Source organism: Pogoniulus pusillus, chromosome 15 (assembly GCF_015220805.1).
Source record: "Pogoniulus pusillus isolate bPogPus1 chromosome 15, bPogPus1.pri, whole genome shotgun sequence".
Classification (NCBI taxonomy): domain Eukaryota; kingdom Metazoa; phylum Chordata; class Aves; order Piciformes; family Lybiidae; genus Pogoniulus; species Pogoniulus pusillus.
The window spans coordinates 3,068,598-3,096,386 of NC_087278.1; the positions used below are offsets into that span (position 1 = coordinate 3,068,598).

A 27,789-nucleotide genomic window follows, 5' to 3' on the forward strand; every position below is an offset into this window, starting at 1 on the left:
TGCCTGGCATAAGAGACCAAACCCACCTGGTTACAGCCTTCCTTTAGGTAGTTGTAGACAGCAATGAGCTCTGCCCTGAGCCTCCTCTTCTGCTGCTCTCCTCTCCTGGTTCTGGAGATCAGAGGTTTTGTGCTTGTGTGTGTGCAAGGAGCTGTTAGAGCAAGTCAGGAGCAATGGGCTAGGAAGAACATGATGTTGATGTTTTCTCCTCTCTCATTTTAGGATCATTGACCTGCCTGTAAACACAGTTTCACTCCATAGTGAGGAAATAAAGGCAAAAAAGCCAGAGAATATTTTTCCAGGGGAAAAAAAGCTTTTTATTCTCTGTCTTAACAACAGATCAGAGTAAGTACCAGCCTTAGAAGTGAAAGATGACTGCTTTAAAGGCAAATTAGGACAGTAAAGTGGAAGGGGAGTAGGAGACTTGTAGGAATGCTCTAGGTCCCCTAACAGTCAGACATCTGAGAAGACAGATGATTGATATAAAATATGACTAATGATTAGTTAATGAGGATGAATAGATGCAATAAAGAGATGATCTTCATAGCTGCAGGGAAACAACAGTGGCATTTTGTGTGTAACAGTGGCATGAGATTCTTTCCTTATTCTGAGTTCACTTGCACAGCCTAGAAACAAAATGAACTTGGAAAGTCAGAACTCCATTAGCAAAGGAAAGTAAATGAGGCATATCAGAGCTAATGACTGGGAGGGTACACAAGATAAAGACTCATCTGAAACCAGATCTCTCCAGAAACACTTTTGCTACGGTTTTCACCACTAATATCCCTTTAAGGACAACCTTTACTAACTAACTTACTACTTAGGTTTAGGAAGCAGAGGCTGGGGAAACATGTATTGCCTTTGAGGAAGTGTTAGCTTTTGTTTTATCAGAGGGGAAAGAAAAATCAAGCTCTCCTTCTGTTAAATCCATGATGACCACAGTAACAGGCCAGGATAAAGATGCAAGCTCCCAGTTAACCTTACTGGAAGGAAACACAAAGGCTTTAACAGCGTAGTTGGGCTCTTCTCCCAGGCCCCCAGGGACAGAACAAGAGGATGCAATCTGAAACTGCTCCAGGGCAGGTTCAGGCTGGATGTTAGGAAGAAGTTCTTCACAGAATGAGTGATTGGCATTGGAATGGGCTGCCTGGGGAGGTGGTGGAGTCACCATTCCTGGAGGTGGTTAAAAGGAGACTGGATGAGGCACTTAGTGCTCTGGGTTAGTTCATTAGAAGGTATTAGGTTGGACTGGATGATCTCAGAGGTCTTTCCCAACCTGGTTAAATCTGTGATTCTGTGAGGTTCAAAGCATCCAAAGCATCTGACATAGTGAATTGTGGGTGGGAATGCTCTTTTTCTCTCAGGTCTGAAAGCTCCCTCTCAGTAAGCTGCAGTGTGCTAGTTTGAAGCTAGCTAGAATGTTTTGGTGAGAAGAATTAGACTATAGGCCGTGAAAAGGAAACAGTGGTGATGTCTACTGCACTCCTAGGCTTGCTGAGATGGATAAGAACAAGAACATAAATATAGGTAACAGAGTTGCTCTCTGGCTCTGGCTGCCTCCCTCCTCTCCCTAACCTGCTGTCTGTGTAACTAATCCTTCTGCTTCCTAACCCCCCTGGATGATTCCCCAAACTCACTTACTTTGAACGTAAGGCAAAGTCTGGGGTAAGGTAGAGGGGTGGAACAAAGGTGGAAGGGCAGTTGGGAGTCCCTCCTGGGCACTCTGGTTTCTGGGAGGGCTGCTGTGTTTGTGTGTTACTTTTTTAAACTTGTCTATTTCTGCCTGTAGCTGTATAGGTTGTAAGTACCTGCTTGGATATTGTGCTAAGCTGTGAATATAAAGCTTCATTCTTTAATTTCCAGCTAGGCTGAATCTAATCTGGGTGATTTCATGAGAGTGGGAGGGGTGGATAACACCCAAACCATCACAGTTTGTAATTAAGAATGGACTTAATAGAATTATAGGCTTGCTCTGGTTGGAAAAGACTTTTGAGTCCAACCTTCAACCATGACATGTTCCAAAGTGCCATGTCCACACCTTTCTTGAGTGCCTCCAGAGACAGGGACTCCACCAGAGCTTTAAAGCTCTGATCAGGATTTTCTCTGTTCAGAATGCATTTATTGCTGTGATTTGTGATGATTTTCCCAGAGGGTGATTGGCATTGCAATGTGCTGCCCAGGGAGGTGGTGGAGTTGCCATCCCTGGAGGTGTTCAAGCCTGGATGAGGCACTTAGTGCCATGGTCTAGTTGATTGGGCAGGGCTGGGTGCTAAATTGGATTGGATGGGCTTGGAGGTCTCTTCCAACCTGCTGGATTCTATCTGTCCCTAAGGCATCTCAGTGAAGATCACAGAAGAGTTGGGGTTGGATGAGACCTTAAAGATCATCTGGTATCAACCACAGGCAGGGATGCTTCCACTAGACCAGACTGCCCAAGGATCCATCCCAGGTGGTTTTCACTCACTGCTAAGACACAGTCCTTCCTCCCAGGGCTGCCCTGCGTGGCAATGCTGGATTTGGTGCCACTCAACACCCCTCTGCTGCAGGGAGCTGAAGCTGTCGCTTAGCATGTGGCTGGCACCAGCTTCCTTCACCAGCTTCCAGGGAGATGCTCCCCGTTGCTGGCAGATGCATGCCCTGTCAAGGTCCACAAAACGACCCCGACTACGCAGAGGTGCGAAAGCGGCGGCGGCTCCTCCGGCCGGCCACGGCAACCTGTCAAAGCCCAGCCCCGCCACGGCTCGGCACTTTGGGGCACCCGGGCTCGGTCCGTGTCTCTGGCGAGCCCGCTCGGGTGCCCTGGCAAAGGTAAAACTCCGCAGGGTGCCTGCCCGGCCCCACCGTGTGTGTTGAGGGCGCCCATAACCCCCTGCCCCCGGGAACTGACCCCCTGCCCCCGGGAAACGACCCCCTGCCCCCCGGGAACTGACCCCCTGCCCCCCGGGAACGACCCCCTACCCCCCGGGAACTGACCCCCTGCCCCCCGGGAACGCCCCCCTACCCCCGGGAACCGCCCCCCTACCCCCGGGAACTGACCCCCTACCCCCGAGAAACGACCCCCTGCCCCCGGGAACTGACCCCCTGCCCCCGGGAACTGACCCCCTACCCCCGGGAACTGACCCCCTGCCCCCGGGAACTGCCCCCCTGCCCCCGGGAACTGCCCCCCTGCCCCCGGAAAACGACCCCCTGCCCCCGGGAACTGACCCCCTACCCCCGGGAACTGACCCCCTGCCCCCGGGAACTGACCCCCTACCCCCGGGAACTTAACCCCCTGCCCCCGGGAACTGACCCCCTACCCCCGGGAACTGACCCCCTACCCCCGGGAACTTAACCCCCTGCCCCCGGGAACTGACCCCCTGCCCCCGGGAACTGACCCCCTACCCCCGGGAACTGACCCCCTGCCCCCGGGAACTGACCCCCTGCCCCCGGGAACTGACCCCCTGCCCCCGGGAACTGACCCCCTGCCCCCGGGAACTGCCCCCCGGGAACGACCTCCTGCCCCCCGGGAACTGACCCCCTGACCCCCGGGAACTGACCCCCTGCCCCCGGGAACTTAACCCCCTGCCCCCGGGAACTGACCCCCTGCCCCCGGGAACTGACCCCCTGCCCCCGGGAACTGACCCCCTGCCCCCGGGAACTGACCCCCTACCCCCGGGAACTGACCCCCTGCCCCCGGGAACTGACCCCCTACCCCCGGGAACTGACCCCCTGCCCCCGGGAACTGACCCCCTGCCCCCCGGGAACCGACCCCCTACCCCCCGGGAACTGACCCCCTACCCCCGGGAACTGACCCCCTGCCCCCGGGAACGACCCTAGCGCTGCCAGCGCCGTGCGCACGCAGCCGGCGGCCGCTGCGCCCCTTCCGGGCCACCGTAGGTGCCGGGGCCGCGGGGGCTGTTGGGCCGGGCGGGGGAGCTGGCGGCGGCGCGGACAGCGGCCCGGGAGCGCCGCGCTCGGTGGCGGCCAGTGCGAGCCGGCCCCGGGCAGAGCGGGCGGCAGGAGGCCCTCAGCCAAGCGGGGCGGCTGGGCCTGGGCCCGGAGAAGGCACCGGGCCCGCTCGAGAGGGGAAGGGGCCGGGCGGGCTCGGCCCGGTGCTCGCCCTCCCAGGTGGGCAGCGGCGCTGGAGGAGAGCTGAGCCTTGAGGCGAGCGCGGAGCGGGAGGGTGGCTGCAGCGGGGCCCTGGCTTGGCGGGGGCTGGGCCGGGGCTGAGCGATGGCGGTGCCGTGGGACGCGGGGCTGGAAGGTGCACAGAGGGAAGGAAACCCTGTGCGGGGCCGCAGGAGCAGGGTCGGAGCTGGGAGCAGTTCTGCGGGTTGATGCCCTGGGCAACGGCCGAGCGAAAGCGCCTGTGGCCCTTGGCTTTCCTGACCAATTCCATCAGCTGTATACACCCCTTCACCCTTCCGGGCAGCCAGATTTCGTGGCCTTAAGGCGCTGTGCAGGAGCAACACGGAAACTTGTGCCTAAAGGGCGGTTCTGTTTTCAGGGGAAGGAAAAGCCTTTTGAGGCCTTGTTTAAGATTACCCGGAGTAAAAAACTGATAAACTTTACGAGTCTGGAGCAGGTGAGCCTGGCTTTAGCTCTTAAAACCATGGCAGTCACAACAAACAGTGCGTTGGCGAGGCGAGGGAGTCCTTTGGGTGCTGAGTGTGCTGCGTTGAGATGTGCCTCCTGTCCCTCCTGTCCTGTTAACCGATTCGTTCTAAGGGTTCTCGGATGCTTCCTTTAGGGTGATGAGATGAACCCTTCAGACTCCTTTAGATCTTTTCGGTGCTGAGTGTGCTGCGTTGAGATGTGCCTCCTGTCCCTCCTGTCCTGTTAACCGATTCGTTCTAAGGGTTCTCGGATGCTTCCTTTAGGGTGATGAGATGAACCCCGTCAGACTCCTTTAGATCTTTTCGGTGCTGAGTATGCTGCGTTGAGATGTGCCTCCTGTCCTGTTAACCGATTCGTTCTAAGGGTTCTCGGATGTTTCCTTTAGAGTGATGAGATGAACTCTTCAGACTCCTTTAGATCTAAACTTCCAGCCTTCCCTTGCAACAGTTGGTTTGATTCTAGCTTGCATATCTCCATCTACTGGTGGGAAACGAGCCTTTGAAATACTCGCGGCTGCGTCTTGGGCAGCTGTAAACTCTGTGGAGATAGAAGCGTTGCTTTAGTCCCTTGGTACCATAGCGGGAATGGTTTTTCTTCCCTGGGAAGGAAATCACGCGTTTCCTGCTACAGTGCAGCTAACAAAAGCCGCTTTCAGTAGGGTGATCAACCAAACTCTGCTACTTGTGTAACTCCTCCAACATTCCCGTTAAGAGGTGAAATTGTTTCTTTGACTTGGGCAGTTGCCTGCTGTATGGTTTTAGTTCCTGTATGTGCATCTTCCCACTGCTTTAATGTCTTGTTTTGCAACCCCAGGTGCAGCCATGCAAGAAGGCACACGCTTTGCTTCCTCAGGAGATGATGTTAAAATATGGGATCCCTCATCTCTAACCGTGGTGGAACAGTACAACCCACACACCCCCTCACATCCTATCAGCTCAATATGTTGGGCTAGCAATAGTATCCTTTACAGTTTCAGCCATGGGTTTGCAGGTGTTGTGCAAAATGTTTTCTGCCTTTGGCTTGTTTGGGTTTTTGCTATGTTTTTAGTTCTCTTTTTGCCCACAAGGTCTGTAAGTTAAAGGTACAGTTTCAAAGCCTTCCATAAAAGGATTTGTAGCTATTATGAAGGAAATTTTCTTCTTCTCTGTGTTTATGTGATTTGCAAAATAAATTCATGCTGGTAAATGCTTCTGGAGGAAGTTTCTCCTCCTTTAGGAGGCTAACACGTTTTTAATGATGATGATGATATGCTTCAATTGCCTACCAGCTGTAGAACTTAGTTGTTTCTTCAGCAGATGATTGCAATATTCACTTGCAAGACAGTGTTTGATTTTTTGACTGTGTTGACCAAAGCAATTGCTGGTGTGATGTGAAGTCCTGTGCCTAGTGCAGGGAGGAAAATGGTAATGAAAATTTCTTTTGTGTGGTTTCTCTGTTTGTTTTTGTAATTTCCTGAGGAGCTTCTCATTGATTTTTGGTAGTCTTTGATATTCTAAACTTAACCTCTTCCTCTGCAGGCACTGGGCTTTTTTTGCCCTGTTCATAGCTTTTGCAGAGGAAGCACAAATCTATTGGATGTGGAGTAAAACTTGGAGAGTGGGGTAGTAATTTCTACATGAAAATTGATCTGGCCCCTTTAGGCCTTCCAGCTCTGATTTAGAAGCCTATTATAGGGTAGTGAAATGGAAAAGCTCATGGAAACAGTGCCCTGTCATCTGAGCAGCTTGTGGTGTCTTGAGGTGAGAGCAAGTCCTGAAAGCTCTGAATGCCTGTCCTCTAAGTCTATAAATGAATGTATGACTGGATGAGGCACTCGATGCCATGGTCTGGTTGACTGGCTAGGGCTGGGTGCTAGGTTGGACTGGATGAGCTTGGGGGTCTCTTCCAACCTGGTTGATTCTATGATTCTGTGAGAAAGTTTGAACAATCAGAACACTGATGAATGTTTTAGCTGCAGGGCTTGTACTGAAATTGAAGTATAGCTATTTCAGATCTCATGGCATTGTTTTGGTTGCAAGAGACCTCTGCTCATTGAATCCAGCCATCAACCCAACACCTTCATGGCCATTAAACCGTGTCACAGAGTGCCATGGCCGTATGTTCTTTGAACACCCCCAGGGATGGGGACTCCACCACCTCCCTGGCAGCCTGTTCCAATCCCTGACCACTCTTGCAGCAGAGAACCTAAACCCCTTCTGGCACAACTTCAGGCCATTTCCTCTCTTCTTGTTACTTGAGATTAGAGAGATGTAACCAGCACCCATCTCACTGCAACCTCCTTTCAGGGTGCTACAGGGAGCAGTGAGGTCTCCCTTCAGCCTCCTCCACTCTAACCAACCCCAGTTCCCTCAGCTCCTCATAAGACTTATTCTCGAGATTCTTCATATATATATATATGTAGGTAGATAGAGTAAACAGTAGCTATAGACAGTTTGACTTGTCATGTTTTCTTCCACTTAGTCCCCTCTTCATCTCTCAGAACTGAAACAATGAATTATCTTTTCAGTGTTTAAGTTGTTAGGGATAAAGCTTTGGTTTTGGTTCTGCTTTATTCTGTAAGCTGAAATGGTGCCTTAAAATAATGAAGGAAATAGCAAACACTGACCTGCATACCAGTTCTTTGCTGTTCAATCCAGCCAGTTAGCCTGTACCCTTAAGCAAACACCAAATCACAGTGGGCATTGGCCTGAAGATACATGGGACATTGGCCAACATGACTCACTTTTTGGGGGTGCAGAGGTGGTTTCCCTGCTCTGTAGTTCTGTACTGAAGGCTTTTCTTACTACTTTGAGGTGCTTGGTGTCATGAAAGGTTCTTTTTGAGTTTTTGTTTATCTTCCCTCTCCCTCCAGTACAACAAAGGGAGAGAAACTGGCAAATGTTTGTTGTACTCTAGAAACCCTATGGTGAAGTAGTTTAACACAAGACTTGTTGAAATGTGTGCTCTGCTAACAGCAACCAGACATTCATTCCTCTGAATGCTGGCTCACTCTTGGTGGTGGTGGTGAGGAAGCAAAACTACATTGAGTAAGCTGCCTTAGTGCTCAAGAGCTCTTAATATCTGCCAGGTATTTGTCTTCTCTGAAAGAAATTGCTCTGCTTTGTATTGGCAAGCAAAGGCTGTAGTTGTCGCAGGAGCTTCTTCATGAAAGCCTGTGAAGTAGCATTATGGTTCTATTTCTAGGTGCATTCAAATTACAGCACTTCAGACTGTTTAGCCAACCTGTCCTCTGGTCACTGAGGGAAACTTACTGTTGCTTTTATGAATCATGAATGTCATACAATTATGGTCCATAACTTGTGACTAAGATAGATACTTGGCCACTGCTTCTGCCGCTGGTGATAAAATAGTTCTTTCAAGCTGTAAAAGCAAACCTGTTCCACTCTGTGAAGTAGCTGAAGGAGTAAGTATGAGTAATGCTGCTCTTGGTTGGTTTTCCTCCCACTGCACCTTGTGTACTGTTTGTATCACATCTGCTCTGCATATTGGGATCAGTTTTGTTTTAGTATGGCTAGAGCTATGACCTTTATGTAAAAAAAGTGCATTTAACTACACACAAGGAAATATGAAGAGGTACAAATGTGGTTGTCCTGGCATCTGCTGTTTCTGGCTTTCTGCTCAGGGAGCCTCAGTGGGGTTAGCCTGAGGCAGTCTGGTTCCAGTTTGATCTCATGTATAGGTGACAGAACAGAGCTCCAGACTGAGCTTTGCATTGTCAGTATTATGCATGGCTGTGAACTCTACACAGAAAAACCTGAGAGCTTGCGTTGAGGTTCTTGGAGTGAACATGTGTTGGCTTCTGGAAGTTGATAATAGAACTTCAGTTAAGGTTGCTGTTAAACAGAAGTGTAGCACTCTACACTCATCAAAAAGCTGGGTTTTTTAGGAGAGGCTCTTGACAGGGTTACCTGAATGAGTTGTTAGGGTTCTAAAGCATTCTAATTATTCCCTGTGGAGCTATTGTAATGCTAATTTGGAGTAGAAATTGCCTGCAACGGTGTTCAAGCCTGGCTTTTAGATTGCTGAAGCAAACACTTTGAAAGGTGAGAGTGTTTGTCCTGCAGATCTCGCTAAATCTGGTCTCACTAAAGCAATCATTTCCAATTCTACCATGCCAATAATTAGATGGACTTGGTAGGGTTTGGGGGGTGGTTTTATTTTTTCCTTTTATTTCAAATCTCAGAAACTTAAAAGTGAATTTTCAACAGGGTAGAACTGAATAATAATAATAATAATAATAATAATTTGTCCTCGCTGTAGGTCTGTCATTAAGATTGGCATTTTTTTCCCCAAAAGCTGGTAAAAATAATCACTTCAGTGAGTTAAGAAGTTTGTTGCTGTAATATTCTTTGTCATGTTTAGGGAATGTGAGGTGCATGACCTGGACAACTTCTTGATTTTCTCTCAAGGAGTTTGTTGGCTGCTTTTTGGCCTCTAAATTCTAGCATTAAAACTCTGCCTGAACAGAAGTCTGATTGCACTTTAGGGAGCTATAATGTAAAGGGAAGATCATATTGAAGGAGAAGATCCTGACCCAATTAGAAATAGGAATGGGATAGTGTAGGCATTTGAGTGTTTATGAATTGATTTGGATATTAAGGTGTATTATTCATAGAATCAAGCATGTTGGAAGAGACCTCCAAGCTCATCCAGTCCAACCTAGTACCCAGCCCTATCCAGTCAACCAGACCATGGCACTAAGTGCCTCATCCAGGCTTTCTTTAAATAGAAGTCCAGACTGAAGTGGCTTTTTAAATGCCTTTTGATGGGCAACGACTGTAAGTGTCTCAGGAGTTCCATCCCTCAGTAGGACCTTGAGCAACCTGTTCTAGTGGGAGGTGTCCCTACCTATGGCAGGGGAGTGGAACAGGATGAGCTTTGAGGTCCCTTCCAACCTGAACCGTTCTGTGGCTGTGTTAATGATCACACACATCAATATGCTTTTAAGTAGATATGAATATATCCCTTAATTTTAATATGTCTCTTTCCACCCCCCCCACCCTCTCCATCAGGCAAAACAAACCTGTGTGAGCTTGAATTCTAGTTCTTCCTATGTTGTGAGTGGAGGCCTTGATAACACAGTTAATATCTGGGATCTGAAATCCAGAAAGCTTTACCGTAGCCTTAAGGTAAGTTGGGCTGAGGAAGAGCTGCAGCTTTTGTGACTGACAGATTTTGCTACCAACTGGAGAGAAATATGCTTCAAGTCATGTAGCTGTGGGATCAAGTTCACAGACAGGAGCTAGCAGACATATGTCTCTTGTTTCAGCCTGTGTTCTTTCTGGGCTGTGAGTAGCAAAGTTAATTTAACAGGCATGCTTCATTTGATGTCTTCAGACTACAGTTCTGTAACAATGTGTGCTTAGGCTTTCAGAACAGGCTTCTTTTGGTGTTTGAATTTCTATTAATAATCTCCAGTGGGAAAGTTTTCTTTCCAAGGGCAACATTTCAGATAATTGCTGTTTGAAATACCTCAAGCAAAAAAAAAAACCAACCCACTTTTATCTTTGTAGAATACTGTAGTAAAACAATTGTTTGACACAAAACATGGGATGTGGTTGTCCTCTTGTAACTTCTTCTGCAAGGATTCTCTAAAACCTTGTTATGAAATTGACTACAGAATTGTTTGGGTTGGAAAAGACCTTTAAGATCATCCAGTCGTCAACCTAACATCACCATGGTGGTTAAACTGTGTCCCGGAGTGCCATGGATATATGTCTCTTGAACTCATCTTCAGAGGCATTTCTGATGTTAACAAAAACACAAAGGAAACAGGAGAAATTCAACTGAAAGCTGGATCAGTGCTGGGCACAGTCCTGTTCAATGTCTTTATTGGTGATCTGGACCAGGGGATTGAGTCCAGCATCATCAAGTTTGCAGATGACACCAAGCTAGGAGCAGCTGTAGAGCTGTTGGAGGGTAGGAGAGCCCTGCAGATGGACCTGGCCAGACTGAATGGGTGGGTAGAGGCCAGTAGGGTGGGATTTAACAAGGCCAAGGGCAGGGTTCTGCACTTTGGCCACAACAACCCCAAGCAGCACTACAGGCTGGGGCCAGAGTGGCTGAGAGCAGCCAGACAGAGAGGGAGCTGAGGGTGCTGGGAGAGAGGAGCTGCAGGGGAGGCAGCAGTGTGCCCAGGTGGGCAGCAGAGCCAATGGCATCCTGGGCTGGCTCAGGAGCAGTGTGGGCAGCAGGACAAGGGAGGTTCTTCTGCTCCTGTGCTCAGCACTGCTCAGGCCACCCCTTGAGAGCTGTGTCCAGTTCTGGGCCCCTCAATTCAAGAAAGATGTTGAGGTGCTGGAAGGTGTTTGGAGAAGGGCAGCAAGGCTGGGGAGGGGCCTGGAGCACAGCCCTGTGAGGAGAGGCTGAGGGGAGCTGGGGGTGTGCAGCCTGCAGCAGAGGAGGCTTAGGGCAGAGCTCATTGCTGCCTGCAGCTGCCTGCAGGGAGGCTGCAGCCAGGTAGAGTTGGTTTCTTCTGCCAAGCATCCAGCAACAGAAGAAGGGAACAGAGTCTCAAGCTGTGCCAGGGCAGGTCTAGGCTGGATGTTAGGAGGAAGTTGTTGTCAGAGAGAGTGATTGGCATTGGAATGGGCTGCCCAGGGAGGTGGTGGAGTCACTGTGCCTGGAGGTGTTGAAGCCAAGCCTGGCTGAGGCACTTAGTGCCATGGTCTGGTTGGTTGGGCAGGGCTGGGTGCTAGGTTGGACTGGATGATCTTGGAGGTCTCTTCCAGCCTGGTCGATTCTGATTCTAGCAGGAAGGAATATGCTTGCCCTGAATGTCTTTAACTCTCTCCCTCTGACCTCCCTCCCCCAACAGGACCACAAAAATGAAGTCACATGTGTTACATATAATGGGAATGATTCCTACATTGCTTCTGGATCCTTGAGTGGTGAAATTATCCTGCACAGTGTTACCACCAATTTATCAAGTACTCCCTTTGGCTATGGCAGCTCTCAGGTAGGCTGTCTGAATTAAGTTCTTCTTCTGGTTTGAAGCTTTCATTCTCAGTGTTTAGAAGTTGAAAGGTGTGATGGTTCAGGCCGTAACCTGCCCCCCACACTTTTGAATTTGCCCCAGCTAACTCAGAAGGGCTCCAGGAATATAAATGAAGCTATTTATTTACAGCTAGCAGAATATACAAGCAGCTATTTACAATATATACAGTTATATACAGAAATATACAAAGGATAAATAATACAGAAGCACAACTCCCCTCCCAGAAACCTGAGTCCCCAAGAGGGGTTCTCAAACCACCCCAACACCTTAGCCAGCAGTGTGCCCAGGTAGCCAGCAGTGTGCCCAGGTGGCCAAGAGAGCCAGTGGCATCCTGGCCTGCATCAGGAATGGTGTGGTCAGCAGGAGCAGGGAGGTCATTCTGCCCCTGTACTCTGCACTGGTTAGACCACACCTTGAGTGCTGTGTTCAGTTCTGGGCCCCCCAGTTTAGGAGGGACATTGAGATGCTTGAGTGTGTCCAGAGAAGGGCAACGAGGCTGGGGAGAGGCCTTGAGCACAGCCCTACGAGGAGAGGCTGAGGGAGCTGGGATTGGTTAGCCTGGAGAAGAGGAGGCTCAGGGGAGACCTTATTGCTGTCTACAACTACCTGAGGGGAGGTTGTGGCCAGGAGGAGGTTGCTCTCTTCTCTCAGGAGGCCAGCACCAGAACGAGAGGACACAGCCTCAGGCTGTGCCAGGGAAAATTTAGGCTGGAGGTGAGGAGAAAGTTCTTCCCTGAGAGAGTCATTGGACACTGGAATGGGCTGCCCGGGGAGGTGGTGGAGTCGCCGTCCCTGGAGCTGTTCAAGGCAGGATTGGACGTGGCACTTGGTGCCATGGTCTAGCCTTGAGCTCTGTGGCAAAGGGTTGGACTTGATGATCTGTGAGGTCTCTTCCAGCCTTGGTGATACTGTGATACCTTCCCCTGCCCTCTCAACCTTACCCCAAATCTTGAGAAAGGAATAAAGGTGCAGCCAAGAGGTTAAGAAAGAAGGTTAGTGGCAGTGAGGTTAAGGAGATGTGGCTAGGTCTGAAGACAAAGGCAGAGTGAGTGACCAAATGGAGAATATTATCTAATGTTTACTTTCTTGTTCCCAGACTTCTCAGCGGGACTATGAGAGAAGTTGTCATCACCATTGTTTTCCTTTTCACAGCCCATTATCTAGTTCTTTTCACCAAAACATTCTAGCTTGCTTCAAATAGCACAAAAGGACATACCAAGAGGTTTAATTTTTTATTCATCTGTTTCCTTTTTATAGAGTGTAAAGGAAAACCACAGCATTGTGTGCATTGCAGTCTTGAATAACAGCTGGATAACACTGAAGTACAAATTTCTTAGTAAACCTTACTGGTTACATCAAATTGTACTTTGAGAACTCTGGTTTCACCAAAAGCAGACTTCTGCTCATCTTAGAACTGAACCAAAACCAGTTGGCTTTACATAACAAAGCAGGACTTAAAGGCATGACCTAATGTACGTTGTTGTAAAGAACAAACAACAGGTAGCTTGGGTTCTGATTTATCTAAAGTAATCAGATTTACAGCTGAACAAGCCATCTGTACAGGGGAGGTGAACATAAGCCTGCATTTGGAAGTAATCAACTCATTTAATCTGGAGATGAAAATTGCACACCTGCTCCCCAAAGTGCTGAGACTCTGTGTTACCTGTTGAAGTGGTTAGGCTTTGGATAACTAGCTTGGAGGGAAACTGCACAAGGCAAACACAAAGCCCTTAAGCAGAACACATGCTTAGGTTGGGCTTGCCACTGCATTCATTTCTGCAGACTCAAAAGCTATTGGAGAATTAGTGGCTATCAGTAAGAGAATTCCCTTGACATAAAGGCTTCTGCAGTAGCAGATGAACTGTGTTGTCCTTTCAGGAGTTCCAGTGTGCATTCTTAGTGTCAGTGTTGCTTTTGCACAAGCAAGTGTTTGTGTTCTAGATTTTTACTGAGTCATTTTTCAGAGATAGAAGCTGCCTGGGGACTGCAGAACTGTTGCTTTGATCTTAAACCTGACCTTTAATGTCTCAGGGAACACTGAAGTTGTCTTTCCCATTGCTACAGCAGCTTTGTCAGTCCTGAGTTGCAGACAGTGTGAAGTTAGGTTTTGTTCCTGTCTAGCATGAACATGTAACTTGATGAAGAGCCTCTTAGAGCTTCATAGCATCACAGGAGCTGTGGTATACTTTCTGTTGAAAAATCTCCATTAAATTTCAGCTGTCTCTGCTCTTAGGTGCTGCAGTGTCTTTGATCTATCACCATAGCCTTGTACTTACATTGAAGGCAAATTGTACTTCATACTTGGTTTGGTCTTAAAACTCCATCTCTACAGTCACTTCACTTTTCTGATTACACTGTTATGGTCTTATGAAGCACGTTGGGCGTGAGGCAGGAGCTAAATGGTTCTCCATGGCTGGATTACACAGCTCAGGTGAAGCTGACTAGATATTAGGAAGAAATTCTTTCCAGTGAGGGTGCTGAGACACTGAAACAGGTTGCCCAGGCAGGTTGTGGATGCCTCCAACCTGGTCCAGTGGAAGGTGTCCCTGCTTGTGGCACGGGGTTTGGAAGTAGATAATCTTTAAAGTCCCTTCCACCTCAAACCATTCTGTGAATCTATGAATATCCCAAGTGTTACCAGTTAATTGGGAGATGAAAATATTCCTTGAGGATGATTTGCATCACCTTGTTTGTTGATCTATTCAGTGCTTTGCCCCAAGAAGTGATTAGGAGGAAGTGATGCAGTGAATGGCAATTTTTGCTGGTGAAATCAAGAGGCCTACAGCAAAGCTGAATGACCTTTAAGGTGGATAAGGATATTTGGAGTGTTAAATCACAGTAATTGCAAACAGAGCTACTCTTCACATTCAAAAGGCTTCATAATGTTTTCTAAAAGGAGGGGGCAGGCAGTTAGGTGGCTGCAACCTTAATTTAGAATGGAACTGAGGTACCAGTTGTCTAATGAGATGGCTATTTGGATGTGGTTTATCAGCTTATAGCCTCAAAATTATCTCTGCAAAAATAACTTCAGTTTTGGGTTTGAGTCTTGTAGAGAATTGCAGGACTCACTGTGCAGTGAAGCAAATATCTGCAAGGCCTGTGTAATTCTGTTGAATTAAAAAGCCTTTGCTTGATTTACATGGTTTGAAAGCCCAGTTCTCTAACAGCAACTGTGAACAGGTATGCAGTGTGATGTCCTGCATGATCCTGGCAGTAGCTCTCTGCCTTAGCAAGGATGTGATGATTTGGGTGTTGCCTGCCTCCCCCCACTATGTAAAATCACCCAGACTAGACTCAGGGGCTCTGGAAATTGAATGAAGCTTTGTATTTACAGCTAAGCACATACAAGCAGATATTTACAAGCTATAGAGAAACAGCCAAGTTAAAAGGTAATACAGAAACACAACAGCCCTCCCAGGAACCTGAGTCCCCAGGAGGGGCTCTCAACCACCCTTCCACCTTCTCCCACCCCTCCACCTTACCCAAGGCGTTGCCTTATGGCCAGGGAAGATTTGAGGGTCAGCCAGGGGCGTTAGGAAGCAGATGGATTAGTCACACAGACAGCAGGTTAGGTTAGAGAGAGAAGTGCAGCCCACAAAGCCCAGACAGCAACTCTGTTACTTGTATTTATGTTCTTGTTCTTGTACATCTCAGCAAGCCTAGGAGTGCAGTAGACATCAGCATCGTTTCCTTTCCACAGCCTGCAATCTAATTCTTCTCAACCAAAACATTCTAGCTAGGCTCAACCTATCACAACCACTCCCTGGTAACTTCTTTTACAACTGGGGAAGGTGAGGCCAAACTAACCTTGTAATATTTAGTTTGTTTCTGTTTGATTCAGCATGGTGGAGTTAGTTTTAATTCCTGATGTTGTACAGACTCTACAAGTAGTAGAACACCCTTAAATCTGCAGTGCTTTGTGTGACATTTAACAATTTTCTTTTCATGTGTTCTGTTAATGGATTTTTTTTGGTTTAGAAACACCTTTGTGCTTCAGTAGGGTTGAATTCTTGCACAGAGTTGTTTGCAGATCCCATCATTTGTCTTTTGCTGTTGGTATTCATTTAGACCACCAGATTCTTATCTGCTTGCTGTTGTGAGGATGAATTAAGGTTTGTTTCAAAGCCCAGTGTTTGTTCAAGTCTCCACTGCCTGGTGATATTCTCGTAGCACCAGGATTTAGTTGAGTTGTTTGAGCAGCTGGCTGCTTTGTAAAGAAATGTGATGAGTTCTGGTCACTCCATCTAGGGAAACAGCTTTAAAAGCTGAAGGCTATCAACTCTGTTTACATCCTTCTCATTTATAAAGCTCACTAAGGCATAAAAGAGATTAGGGAACTGTGCTAGCTTTAAATAGGGTAATGGATGACACTAGACTACTTTGGGTTTAGTTTTGGGCTTTTCACTTGTTTCCTAGCAGTGAAAAAACTTTGTGTGACTGGCTCTTCTCTTAGCAAGGGGCCAAGCATCTTCTCAAGTGTTTGGCTGTCTTAAGAGTGAAGCAAAAAGATAAAATGAACTTTTCTTTTCAAAGAAAACTGACTTCAATCACAGCTGAGGCTAAAAAGATGCTTTTTGTATTAGGTTGACTGTTAAAATGTTCCAGAGAGGACTTCAGTATCTCTTTGTGGGTTCAATGGATGAAACCATGAGTTCTTTTCAGAAAGAGTAGCAGTGTTTAAACTTATCTCTCTCACACTTAGCTTGGTTTTGTCTTTTTTATTCCTCTTCCTAGCAAACCTTGCATTTAAACCATATGGGTCTTGGGATTCCTGTTGCTGGCAATACAAAAGCCAAGCAACTGCACTGGGATTGTTTTCAGCTAGATTGAGTGGAAGGCAGTGTTCAAAATCAGTCCCAGAACTTTTGTTTCTAAACCATAACTTGAGGAAAGGTATGGATGGGAGGTGATAAATGAAGTTCAGCTTCACATGCACAGGAGTGTGGACAGCAGGTTAAGAGAGGAGATTCTGCCCCTTCACTCTTCTCTTGTGAGACCCCACCTCAAGTATTGCAGCCAGTTCTGGTGTTCCCATTATAACAAGGACACAGAACTACTGGAATGAGGTCAGAGGAGGCCACAAAGATGATCCAAGGACTGGAACACCTCTGCCATGAGGGAGTTGGGATTGTTCAGCCTAGGGAAGACTCTATGAGGCCACTCTAGCTGCCTTCCAGTAGCTGAAGAGATGCTACAGGAAGGCTGGAGAGTGACTTGCCATAAGGGTGTCTAGAGACAGGACAAGGGGCAATGGTTTTGAGCTGAGAGAGAGGACATTTAGACTGGATTTTAGGAGAGGAATGAGACTCTGGAATAGGTTGTCCAGGGAGGTTGTGGATGGCTCCTTCCTAGGTGTATTTCAGGCCAGGTTGACTGAGGCCTTGAGCAGCTGAGTGTAGTTGAGATGTGTCCTTGCTCACAGCAAGGAGGTTGGAGTAAATGTCTCTGGGGTCCCTTCCAACCTAAGCTATACTGTGATTCTTTGGGCTTGGAACTTCCTGTGACATCTGGATTCCTAGTGAGGCTGGGGAGAGGTCTGGCAAACATGAGCTATGAGGAGCAGCTGAGGGAGCTGGGGGTGTTTAGTCTGGAGAAGAGGAGGCTGAGAGGGGACCTTATTGTCCTCTACAGCTACCTAAAAGGAGACTGTGGTGAGGCTGGAGCTGGTCTCTTCTCCCCAGTTACTAATGACAGGACAAGAGGAAATGGCCTCAAGTTGCTTGAGCAGAGGTTTAGGTTGGCTGTTGGGAGGAAGTTCTTTGCCGAGCAGGTGGTCGGGCACTGGAACAGGCTGCCCAGGGAGCATCCCTGGAAGTGTTCAGGGGGAGAGTGGATGTGGCCTTGAGGCTGTGGGTTGGTGATTAAGAATAGAATTGTAGAATCAGTCTGGGCTGGAAAGGACCACAAGGATCAGTCAGTTCCAACTGCCATGCCTGGTCAGGGACACCCTACCTGGCCTTAAACACCTCCAGGGACAGGGCCTCAACCACCTCCCTGGGCAACTCATTCCAGGCTCTCACCACTCTCATGCTGCAGAACTTCCTCCTCACATCCAGCTGGAACCTACCCATCTCCAGCTTCGCTCCATGCTGGGATGAAGGTTGGACTGGCTGATCCTGGTGGTCCTTTCCAGCCATAGTGATTCACAGTGATTAGATGTTGTGCTGAGGGGTTTGGTTTAGTCAAGGACTTGTCAGTGTGAAACTAATGATTGGACTCAATGATTTTGAAGGTCATTTCCAATCTAAGAAATTGTGTGATTCTGTGATTCCTACCTTTGTGTGTGGTTATGAAGTAACTTAATGTGGTGTTACAGTTCCCTTTTTCTTCCATCTCTTCCACAGCCTATTCGACACCTGAAATATTCCTCCTTCAAGAAATCCTTGCTGGGCAGCGTTTCTGACAGTGGCAGTGTGACTCTGTGGGATGTAAACAGCCAGAGCCCATACCATCATTTTGAGAACACTCATAAAGCACCAGCTTCAGAAATCTGTTTTTCTCCAGTCAATAAACTGCTGCTCGTTACTGTAGGGTTGGATAAAAGAATTATTCTTTATGATACATCAAGTAAAAAGTGAGTATATTAAAGAGCTTTGGTTTTATAGGAACAGAAAAGGCTGGGATGTGAATGGCACTGGAATGAACTGCCCAGGGAGGTGGTGGAGTCACCAACCTTGGATGTGTTTAAGGGTTTTTTAGATGTAGTGCTTAGGGGTATGGTTTAAGGTGAATCTTGTAGAATCATAGAATAAAGCAGGTTGGAAGAGACCTCCAAGCTCAGCCAGTCCAACCTAGCACCCAGCCCTGGCCAGTCAACTAGACCATGGCACTAAGTGCCTCAGCCAGGCTTTTCTTGCACACCTCCAGGGATGGCCACTCCACCACCTCCCTGGGCAGCCCATTCCAATGCCAATCACTCTCTCTGACAACAACTTCCTCCTAACATCCAGCCTAGACCTCCCCTGGCACAGCTTGAGACTGTCCTCTTGTTCTGTTGCTGGTTGTCTGGGAGAAGAGCCCAACCCCACCTGGCTACAGCCTCCCTTCAGGTAGTTGTAGAGAGCAATGAGGTCACCCCTGAGCCTCTTCCTCTCCAGGCTAAACACCCCCAGCTCCCTCAGCCTCTCCTTGTAGGGTTTGTGTTCCAAGCCCTTCACCAGCCTTGTTGCCCTTCTCTGGACACCTTCCAGCACCTCAGCATCTCTCTTGAGTTGGGTTACAGGTTGGATTTGGTGATCCTGAGGGGCTTTGGCAACCTGGATGGTTCAGTGTGATTCTGTGTCTGAAACAGTTATGTCAGACCACATTCAGAATGGTTGGTGTCTTTCTGCTAGAGAACCTGTCCCATAGTTAGTGTACTTTATTTAGAGACCTAACAAGTTAAAAAAAACCCTGAACAAACAATCAAAAACTGAAGGCATGTGAGAACTGAGGTGCTGCACATGAGTGACCTCTCACAAGTGCTTGAGCATGGCCTTCTCTTGATACAGAGCACTGAGCTCCTGTGAGGGGTAGTGCAGCCTCTGGGGACCTGCAGCCCTCTGAGCTCAGCTTCCCTAGTTCAAGGTAGAAGGCACAGCTGTGATGCACAGTGTGAGCCTTTCACATGGGAGAGGAATGGTTGTAAAAGCAGGGAGTATGGGGCATGAGTAATGGCACTCTGTAGTAGGAGAGTAGGGGGGAAGTGGTTTCATGAGGCTTGGGTGCTAGATTGGGTTGTGCCTTCCTACTAGCTGAGTAGAAGCAAGTGTCTGGTTCTAGTTTGGAGAGATGTAGAAGGATGCAAATGAGAACCTGAACTCTTCCTGGGATTGTGGGATGTTTAGAGTTGATAGTCTTGTGAAGCTGGAGGATGTATGATGGCTGCTGGAGATGAAGGGACCAGTAAATAATGTTGGTGTCAGATCTGCTGTTAGGAAGGCAGTTTGGTCCTGTCCTGGTGAAATCTTTTGGGTCATCTACAGACTTCAGTTTGCTACAGCTCAGTGTAAGGCCAATCCAGGGACCTGGGGTATGACTGACAAGCAGTTGAACATGAGCCAACAGGTGGTCAAGAAGACCAACAGCATCCTGGCCCGTAGTGTGGCCAGCAAGACTGGGGAAGAAATTGTCTCTCTGTACTCTGCATTGGTGGGGCCACACCTTGAGTATTCTGTTCAGTTTTGGGCACCTCAGTACAAGGAGGACATTTCAGTTGCTGCAGAGGGTTTAGAGAGGAGCACAAGGCTGGTGAAGAGTCCAGAGAACAAGACTTATGAGCAGCAGCTGAAGAAGCTGGGGGGGGTTGTTTGGCCTGAAAAAAAGGAGGCTGAGGAGAGACCTCATTGCTCCCTACAACTCCCTGAAGGGAGTTTGGAGTGAGGTGGGTGTTAGTGTCCTCTCCCAAGTAGCTAATGATAGAACCACAGGGCATGGCCTCAAGCTGCACCAGGGGAGGCTTAAGCAGGACATCAGGAAAGCATTTTTCCCTGAAAGAGCTGTCAAGCATTGGAACAGGCTGTCCAGGGAGGTGCTTGAGTCACCATCCTTGGAAGTGTTTAAAAGCTGTATAGATGTGGTGGACTGGTAGAGTAAGGTTAAAGGTTGGCCTCAATGATCCTTGAAGGTCTTTTCCAACCTAAGTGATTCTATTCCATAAGATAATTTCATTGAATTTGCTTGGCATTGGAGAAGTGGAGCTGGTGACTCTGTAGCTGAATTATGGAAGCTTTTGTGTTTTCTGGTACTTGTTTTAGCTAACTGGTTTGAAAATTCTAACTCTGAAACTCTAAAAGCTTCTTTCTTCTGTCCTGTTTGAAAGGTTACTGACAGCAATAGTAGCTGATTTTCCTCTGACAACAGTAGACTTCCTGCCTGATGGTACTACTTTGACTATAGGATGTGCCCGGGGCAAGATCTGCCAGTATGACTTAAGACAGCTGACATCACCAGTGAAAACAGCTGCTGCTCACAAAGGCTGTGTCAAGTGCATAAGGGTTCAGTTCAGCAGCACTTTTTCCAAGGTAAAAAGAAGTTCCCTTTGTAATTGCTCATTTTACTGCAGATTGATTGAAAGCAAAGCATCAGTTGAAGTTCTTGAAAGTTAGATTTCAGTTTCTCAGCATTTAGACATGCCAACAAAAGTGATTTATGCCAGCAGAGGAATGAGAAACTGCTCAGCCTTAAGTGCTGTGTTAGGGGGATTTAGGGTTATTCCTCCAACTCTTTATCCTCAGAGTGGAAATGAGTGAAATTGAGTCTTAAATTGTCTGGTATGAAGATGGCAGATCAGTTTGTGGTGTATTAGATTGGTTTGCAGACAGCAGCAGTAGGGTCTGTTGTGGCCCTTCCACTGAAGGGAAAGACAGGCACCAGAGCTGCTCCTCTTTAGATATTTGGTGTGCTTGCAAGACACCATATGTAAATGGTAGAAAAGCTGATTAAATAACAGAGAAGGCTTAGGAGAGTCTTCCAAGACTTAATGAGGCTCTAGTCTTACCCAGCAACATTCAAGAAAGGTGGAGAGAACCTTTGGAGCAGATTTGTTATTGCTCTGAGACTTTCCTCCTTCTCTACTTGCTGCTAGTAGTTTACTACCCCTGTACAATTAGAAGTCCTAAATCTCTTCTTTCTTCCTTTACCTATGCCCAGGATCAGTATTAATTCCTGCCAAATCTTTCTATGCCTACTTTCAATTTTGTTGCTGTCGTAGAATCAACCAGGTTGGAAGAGAGCTTCAAGCCCATCCATCCCAACCTAGCACCCAGCCCTGGCCAGGCAACCAGACCATGGCACTAAGTGCCCCAGCCAAGCTTGGCTTCAACACCTCCAGGGATGATGACTCCCCACCTCCCTGGGCAGCCCATTCCAATGCCAATCACTCTCTCTGCCAACAACTTCCTCCTAACATCCAGCCTAGACCTGCTCTGGCACAACTTGAGGCTGTGTCCACATCTTCTGTTGCTGGTTGCTTGTGAGAAGAGCCCAACCCCAGCTGGCTACAGCCTCCTTTCAGGGAGTTGTAGACAGCAATGAGCTCTGCCCTGAACCTCCTCCTCTGCTGCAGGCTGCACACCCCCTGCTCCAGGCCCCTCCCCAGCCTTGCTGCCCTTCTCCAAACACCTTCCAGCACCTCAACATCTCTCTTGAATGGAGCAGCCCAGAACTGGACACAACACTCCAGGTGTGGCCTGAGCAGTGTTAAGTACAATGGAAGAATAACCTCTCTTGTCCTGATGCCCACACTGCTCCTGAGCCAGCCCAGGATGCCATTGGCTCTGCTGCCCACCTGGGCACTGCTGCCTTATCTTAAGCTCCTCTCTCCCAGCACTCCCAGCTTACTCTCTGCCTGGCTGCTCTCAGCCACTCTGTCCCCAGCCTGTAGCACTGCTTGGGGTTGTTGTGGCCAAAGTGCAGAACCCTGCACTTGGCCTTGTTAAATCCCATCCCATTGGCCTCTGCCCACCCATCCAGCCTGGCCAGTTACCCCTGCAGGATCTTCCTACCCTCCAACAGCTCTACAGCTGCTCCTAGCTTGGTGTCATCTGCAAACTTGATGATGCTGACCTCAATCCCCTGGTCCAGATCACCAATAAAGACTTTGAACAGGACTGTGCCCAGCACTGATCCCTGGGGAACACAGCTAGTGCCAGCTGCCAACTGGTCGTGGCACCATTCACCACCACTTTTGGAGCTCCACACAGTACTCCTATAATAATCTAGATGCTTCCCATGGTCTTTGAGGTAGATTGAGTTTTTTATTTCAGTGTTTCCTTTTCTCTTAGGCAATCTTTGCAACTTGAGCTGAATTATTATTACTTTGGTAGTATTTTTGGAACAGAATGTTGGTTTATATACTTTAAGCTGAAGATATAATAACTTCTTTTAATCTGTTCTGTGTTTTTTTTCCCTTCAGTCTAACCTTTCAGGTTCTTCAAATAAACCTGTATCCAAAAGAGGAGAAGTCAAAGCTGGTAATAATCTTGGAGGAATTCAAAGTACTGGCATAAAAAATGTTGCCTCTCAGGCACCTGCAGTATTGCCACATGAGAATAAGGGAGGAGAGGTACTTCAGGAGAAAACAGGTAGTGTCTTTCTTCTCCACTTGTAAGCATAATTGATATAATGCAGAAGATGGAAGGAATATTTCATGCCTGGACAGTTACAGTGTAAAAACTCACTGAGGGAAGGGCATTAATTTGCAAGTACTGTGTGTGTCTGCCTGCACACCTGCACCTTTTTCCTCCTGGTAGGTCACAGAATCACAAAATTTCTTAGATTGGAAAAGACCTTCAAGATCATCAAGTCCAGTCATTAGAATCATAGAATCAACCAGGTTGGAAGAGACCTCCAAGGTCATGCAGTCCAACCTAGCACCCAGCCCTAGCCAGTCAACCAGACCATGGCACTAAGTGCCTCATCCAGGCTTTTCTTGAACACCTCCAGGGATGGTGACTCCACCACCTCCCTGGGCTGCCCATTCCAATGCCAATCACTCTCTCTGCCAACAACTTCCTCCTAACATCCAGCCTCTCCCCTGGCACAACTTGACATTCTGTCCCCTTGTTCTATTGCTGGTTGTCTGAGAGAAGAGACCAACCCCCCACTGGCTACAGCCTCCCTTCAGGTAGTTGTAGGCATCAATGAGCTCTGCCCTGAACCTCCTCTTCTGCAGGCTGCACACCCCCAGCTCCCTCAGCCTCTCCTCATAGGGTTTGTGCTCCAGGCCCTACCCAGCTTTGTTGCCCTTCTCTGGACACCTTCCAGCACCTCAACATCTCTCCTCCTGCTGCCTTAGGCACATTGTGAGACTGTGGGAAGTGAATTGGGTCCCGCTGCAAGCTTTGAGACAGATAAACTTCTAAAATGCTGGACTTGAGGTACAAATGCATTTAAAAGTTCAGAGGACAAAATGCTGGTGATATTCTGGGCCTCTCTTGTATTCTGACTTGCTGTAGGTGATGCTTCTGTCCACAATGTATTTTCTGTGCTAGGGAATGCGAAGGTAAGGGTTGATAAATCTATTAATAGACAGGAGTAACAAACCTCATCTAAAATAAACCCCACCAAAACACAGGCAAAAAGAAGTCATTGCTGAGCCCCAAGTGAGAACTGAACTGTATTTTTGTGTGAGGCATGATTCCAATATCACATGGTAGGAGAGATGTTAAATATAGTTGCCAAGTGTGATTAGTTGTATAACTCTACTTGCTATTTATGCTTCTGAAATTAACAAGTTCTTTTATGGGAATTCTGAGCATTGTTCTAAAGTTCTACTGCAATGTGAAATGGAGTCTTAAAATGGTATTGAATTCAAGTTCTGATCAAATCTCTTATGCTGCTCATAGATTCATAGAGTGGTTGGAATGGGAAAAGGCCTCAAAGATCACTTAGTTCCAGCCCCTGCTGATGTGAGCAGGGATATCCTCCATCAGACCTGGCCTTGAACACCTTCAGAGAGAGGGCATCCACAACCTCCTTGGGCAACCTGTGCCAGTGTTTCACTACCCTGACTGGAAAGAACTTCTCACTAATTTCCAGTCTAAACCTACTCTCCTCCTTCAATCCATTCTCCCTCATCCTATCCTATCCTTATAAAACGTCCCTCCTCAGCTTTCTTGTAGTTGGACTATTGGAAGAAGAAGATAATCCTCAGGCAGTTTTAGTGCAACAGCACTTTCCCCTCCCTTTTAAAATACAGAGAAATACATTTAGCAGCAGTAATTAGGCAATAAGACACTGCAGTTCATGGAGGGCTGCATTAATGATCTCCCTTGGGTATGCAGTGAAGTACAAGGTGAAGCAGAATGCTTCCTCTGTATGCAAGAGGTGTTGCTAACCAACGTTGTAGGCTAGAGTGGAAAACTTGGATTTCATTTAAAAGAGATGAAATATTATCTGTGTTTGAAGATGTAAGGGGTAAAAGCCATTAAACAGGAGCATGCTTAGTAAATAAGTGTTTTAAGACAAAAGCTTACTAAGTAAATCAAATACTTTTCATTGAGCTCACTTTAGAGGTAAAGAATGCTCACTTTAGAGGTAAAGACCTTTGTATGCTTCAGAAGATAATGCTCTTTAAGTTTAAAATGGGAGTGGACAAGAGGCTACAAACTGCAGTTGTGAAGGGGCCAGGTTTGTGCTTTTATTTCAGTGGTGCTCTGTGGTAGGATGAGAGGCAATGGATACAAACTGGGACACAGAAAGTTCCACCTCAACATGAAGAGGAACTAATTTACTGTGAGGGTGCTGAAGCCCTGGAGGAGGCTGCCCAGAGAGGTTGTGGAGACTCCTTGTCTGGAGACTTTTACATGTTTCTGTGTGACCTGCTTTGGCAGGGGGGGTTGAACTCTGATCTTCAGAGGTCCCCTTCAACATAGAATCAAACAGGTCGGAAAAGACCTCCAAGCTCATCCAGCCCAACCTATCACCCAGCCCTGTCCAGTCAGCTAGACCATGGCACTAAGTGCCTCATCCAATCCCTTCTTGAACACCTCCAGGAATGGCAACTCCACATCTACCATTCTGTGATTCTCTAGAAGCTCTTCTACATGCAGATTATGGGGTTTAGCTTTGGTAACCACTCCCAACATACTGGCTGAGGCACATGGTGCCATGGTCTAGTTACCTGGACAGGGCTGGGTGCTAGGTTGGCCTGGATGAGCTTGGAGGTCTCTTCCAACCTGGTTGATTCTGTCATTCATCTACAGACTTGTTGAGGATGCAGCTTGCTTTGTCTGCAGCTGTAACCCCACTCTCATCTCCTAATATTACCCATAAGCAGAGAATATCCTGACATTGGGTCAGATTTAGAGTAGCCCATTCCAGTGTCCAATGACTCTCTCAGGGAAGAACTTTCTCCTCACCTCAAGCCTAAATTTTCCCTGGTGTAGCTTGAGGCTGTGTCCTCTCGTTCTGGTGCTGGCCACCTGAGAGAAGAGAGCAACCTCCTCCTGGCCACAACCACCCCTCAGGTAGTTGTAGACAGCAATAAGGTCTCCCCTGAGCCTCCTCTTCTCCAGGCTAACCAATCCCAGCTCCCTCAGCCTCTCCTCGTAGGGCTGTGCTCAAGGCCTCTCCCCAGCCTCGTTGCCCTTCTCTGGACACGCTCAAGCATCTCAATGTCCCTCCTAAACTGGGGGGCCCAGAACTGAACACAGTACTCAAGGTGTGGTCTAAGCAGTGCAGAGTACAGGGGCAGAATGACCTCCCTGCTCCTGCTGGCCACACCATTCCTGATGCAGGCCAGGATGCCACTGGCTCTCTTGGCCACCTGGGCACACTGCTGGCTCATGTTCAGGCGGGTATCAATCAGCACCCCCAGATCCCTCTCTGTCTGGCTGCTCTCCAGCCACTCTGACCCCAGCCTGTATCTCTGCATGGGGTTGTTGTGGCCAAAGTGCAGCACCCTGCACTTGGAGCTATTGAACCCCATCCCATTGGACTCTGCCCATCTGTCCAGGCAGTCAAGGTCCCGCTGCAGAGCCCTTCTGCCCTCCAACCCAGCCACAACCGCCCCCAGCTTGGTGTCATCTGCAAACTTGCAGGCCTCATGCTTGCTGTGGGATTGCTTAGGGATAACATGTTATTTTTGGCAGAAATCAATGGCTAACTGGATTTTACTCTCCTTTTAAGGTTTTCCCCACAGTTGCAGCTTGGATGTGATTCCATCTAAAGAGACAGACCATGGGAAAGTGGCTGATGTGAGCAGTTTCAGTGACTTGTCTCGAAACAGTTTAGGAGATGTGTTTTCCCCAGTCAGAGATGGTAAGTTGCTGATGCTGCAGCTTGGAAAGCATCATTCAGCTGCTTATAGCATGGGATGTAGACATTTGGGTGTTGCTGAGCTCTCTGCCCACTTGGTGGTTTAATTGGGCTTTGATTCTGAACTTGTAGTCATTTAACAAACAATTTGTGTTCTGTCTTGGTTTTTTTTGTAGATATCATTACAAGCAAAGGGACTGAAGATTCCTCTCAAGGAAAAGGAGAAGGTATTTTCAGTACATTGCTTTTTCAGTGGTAGGCTAAACATGAGCCAGCAGTGTGCCCAGGTGGCTAAGAAGGCAAATGGCATCCTGGCTTGTGTCAGGAATAGTGTGGCCAGCAGGACCAGGGCAGTCCTTCTGCCCCTGTACTCAGCACTGGATAAGACCACATCTTGAGGGCTGTGTCCAGTTCTGGGCCCTTCAATTCAAGAGAGATGTTGAGGTGCTGGAAGGTGTTTGGAGAAGGGCAGCAAGGCTGGGGAGGGGCCTGGAACGCAGCCCTGTGAGGAGAGGCTGAGGGAGCTGGGGGTGTGCAGGAGCCTCGAGAAGAGGAGGCTCAGGCCAGAGCTCATTGCTGTCTGCAGCTGCCTGCAGGGAGGCTGTAGCCAGGTGGGGTTGGGCTCTGCTGCCAGACACCCAGCAACAGAACAAAGGGACACAGCCTCAAGCTGTTCCAGGGCAGGTTTAGGCTGGATGTTAGGAGGAAGTTGTTGTCAGAGAGAGTGATTGGCATTGGAATGGGCTGCCCGGGGAGGTGGAGTTGCCGTCCCTGGAGTTGTTAGAGGAGACCAAGTGAGGCACTTGATGCTGTGGTTTAGTTAATTAGAAGTGCTAGGTGATAGGTTGGACTTCATGATCCCAGAGATGTTTTCCAGCCTGGTTAATTCTGTGGAGGCCTAGACTAGTTCTTGCATGTTGATTTTGTTGCTCCATTAAAAATAAATTATGAAAACAGACAATGAAGCAGATTCATTTGTCTAACACCTTAATGTAGGGGGTGGAAGGGACATCTAGAGGTTGAGTCCAACCCCCCTGCCAGAACAGGATCACCTAGGGTAGGTCGCAGTGGAATACATCCAGGCAGATTTTGAATGTCTGCTGAGAAAGAAACTTCACACCTCCTCTGGGCCACCTGCTCCAGGGCTTCCTCACCCTCACAGGAAAGAAGTTTCTCCTCATGTTAAGGTGGAACCTCCTCTGTTCCAGTTTGTACCCATTGCCTCTATCCCTGAGCACCAGTGAAAAGAGCCTGCTCCCTTTTTCTTGGCACCCACTCCTCAGCTATTTAGAGACTCCTCAGCTATTTAGAGACATCCATAAGATCCTCTCTCAGCCTTCTCCAAACTAAACAGCCCCATGGCTCTCAGTCTCTCTTCATAGGAGAGATGTTCAAGTCCTGCAGTCATCCTTGCAGCTCTTTGCTGGACTCTCTCCAGTAGATCTGGAGAGAAAACT

General features: G+C 48.0%; 1 protein-coding gene across 7 annotated transcripts in view; it reads left to right on the forward strand.

The window, feature by feature from the left end:
• The first annotated feature begins 2,577 nt into the window (after positions 1-2,577).
• NEDD1 (NEDD1 gamma-tubulin ring complex targeting factor) overlaps positions 2,578-27,789 on the forward strand; it is a 34,377-nt gene continuing 9,165 nt past the window's right edge. For 2 of the 7 annotated variants that reach the window (XR_010304965.1, XM_064154961.1), the window contains exons 1-10: positions 4,029-4,107; positions 5,410-5,553; positions 7,905-7,999; positions 9,609-9,725; positions 11,414-11,554; positions 17,938-18,167; positions 20,394-20,595; positions 22,488-22,656; positions 26,204-26,335; positions 26,509-26,559. Coding sequence is in view for 6 of the 7 variants with exons in the window: in XM_064154961.1 (XP_064011031.1) it covers positions 5,418-5,553; positions 7,905-7,999; positions 9,609-9,725; positions 11,414-11,554; positions 17,938-18,167; positions 20,394-20,595; positions 22,488-22,656; positions 26,204-26,335; positions 26,509-26,559 (1,273 nt within the window). In the remaining variant the exon portion in view is untranslated. Of the gene's footprint in view, positions 2,809-4,023; positions 4,108-4,195; positions 4,565-5,130; positions 5,310-5,409; positions 5,554-6,249; positions 6,336-7,904; positions 8,000-9,608; positions 9,726-11,413; positions 11,555-17,937; positions 18,168-20,393; positions 20,596-22,487; positions 22,657-26,203; positions 26,336-26,508; positions 26,560-27,789 lie in introns of those variants that run through there. The other 5 variants (XM_064154962.1, XM_064154966.1, XM_064154963.1 and 2 more) reach the window with 5 other exon arrangements.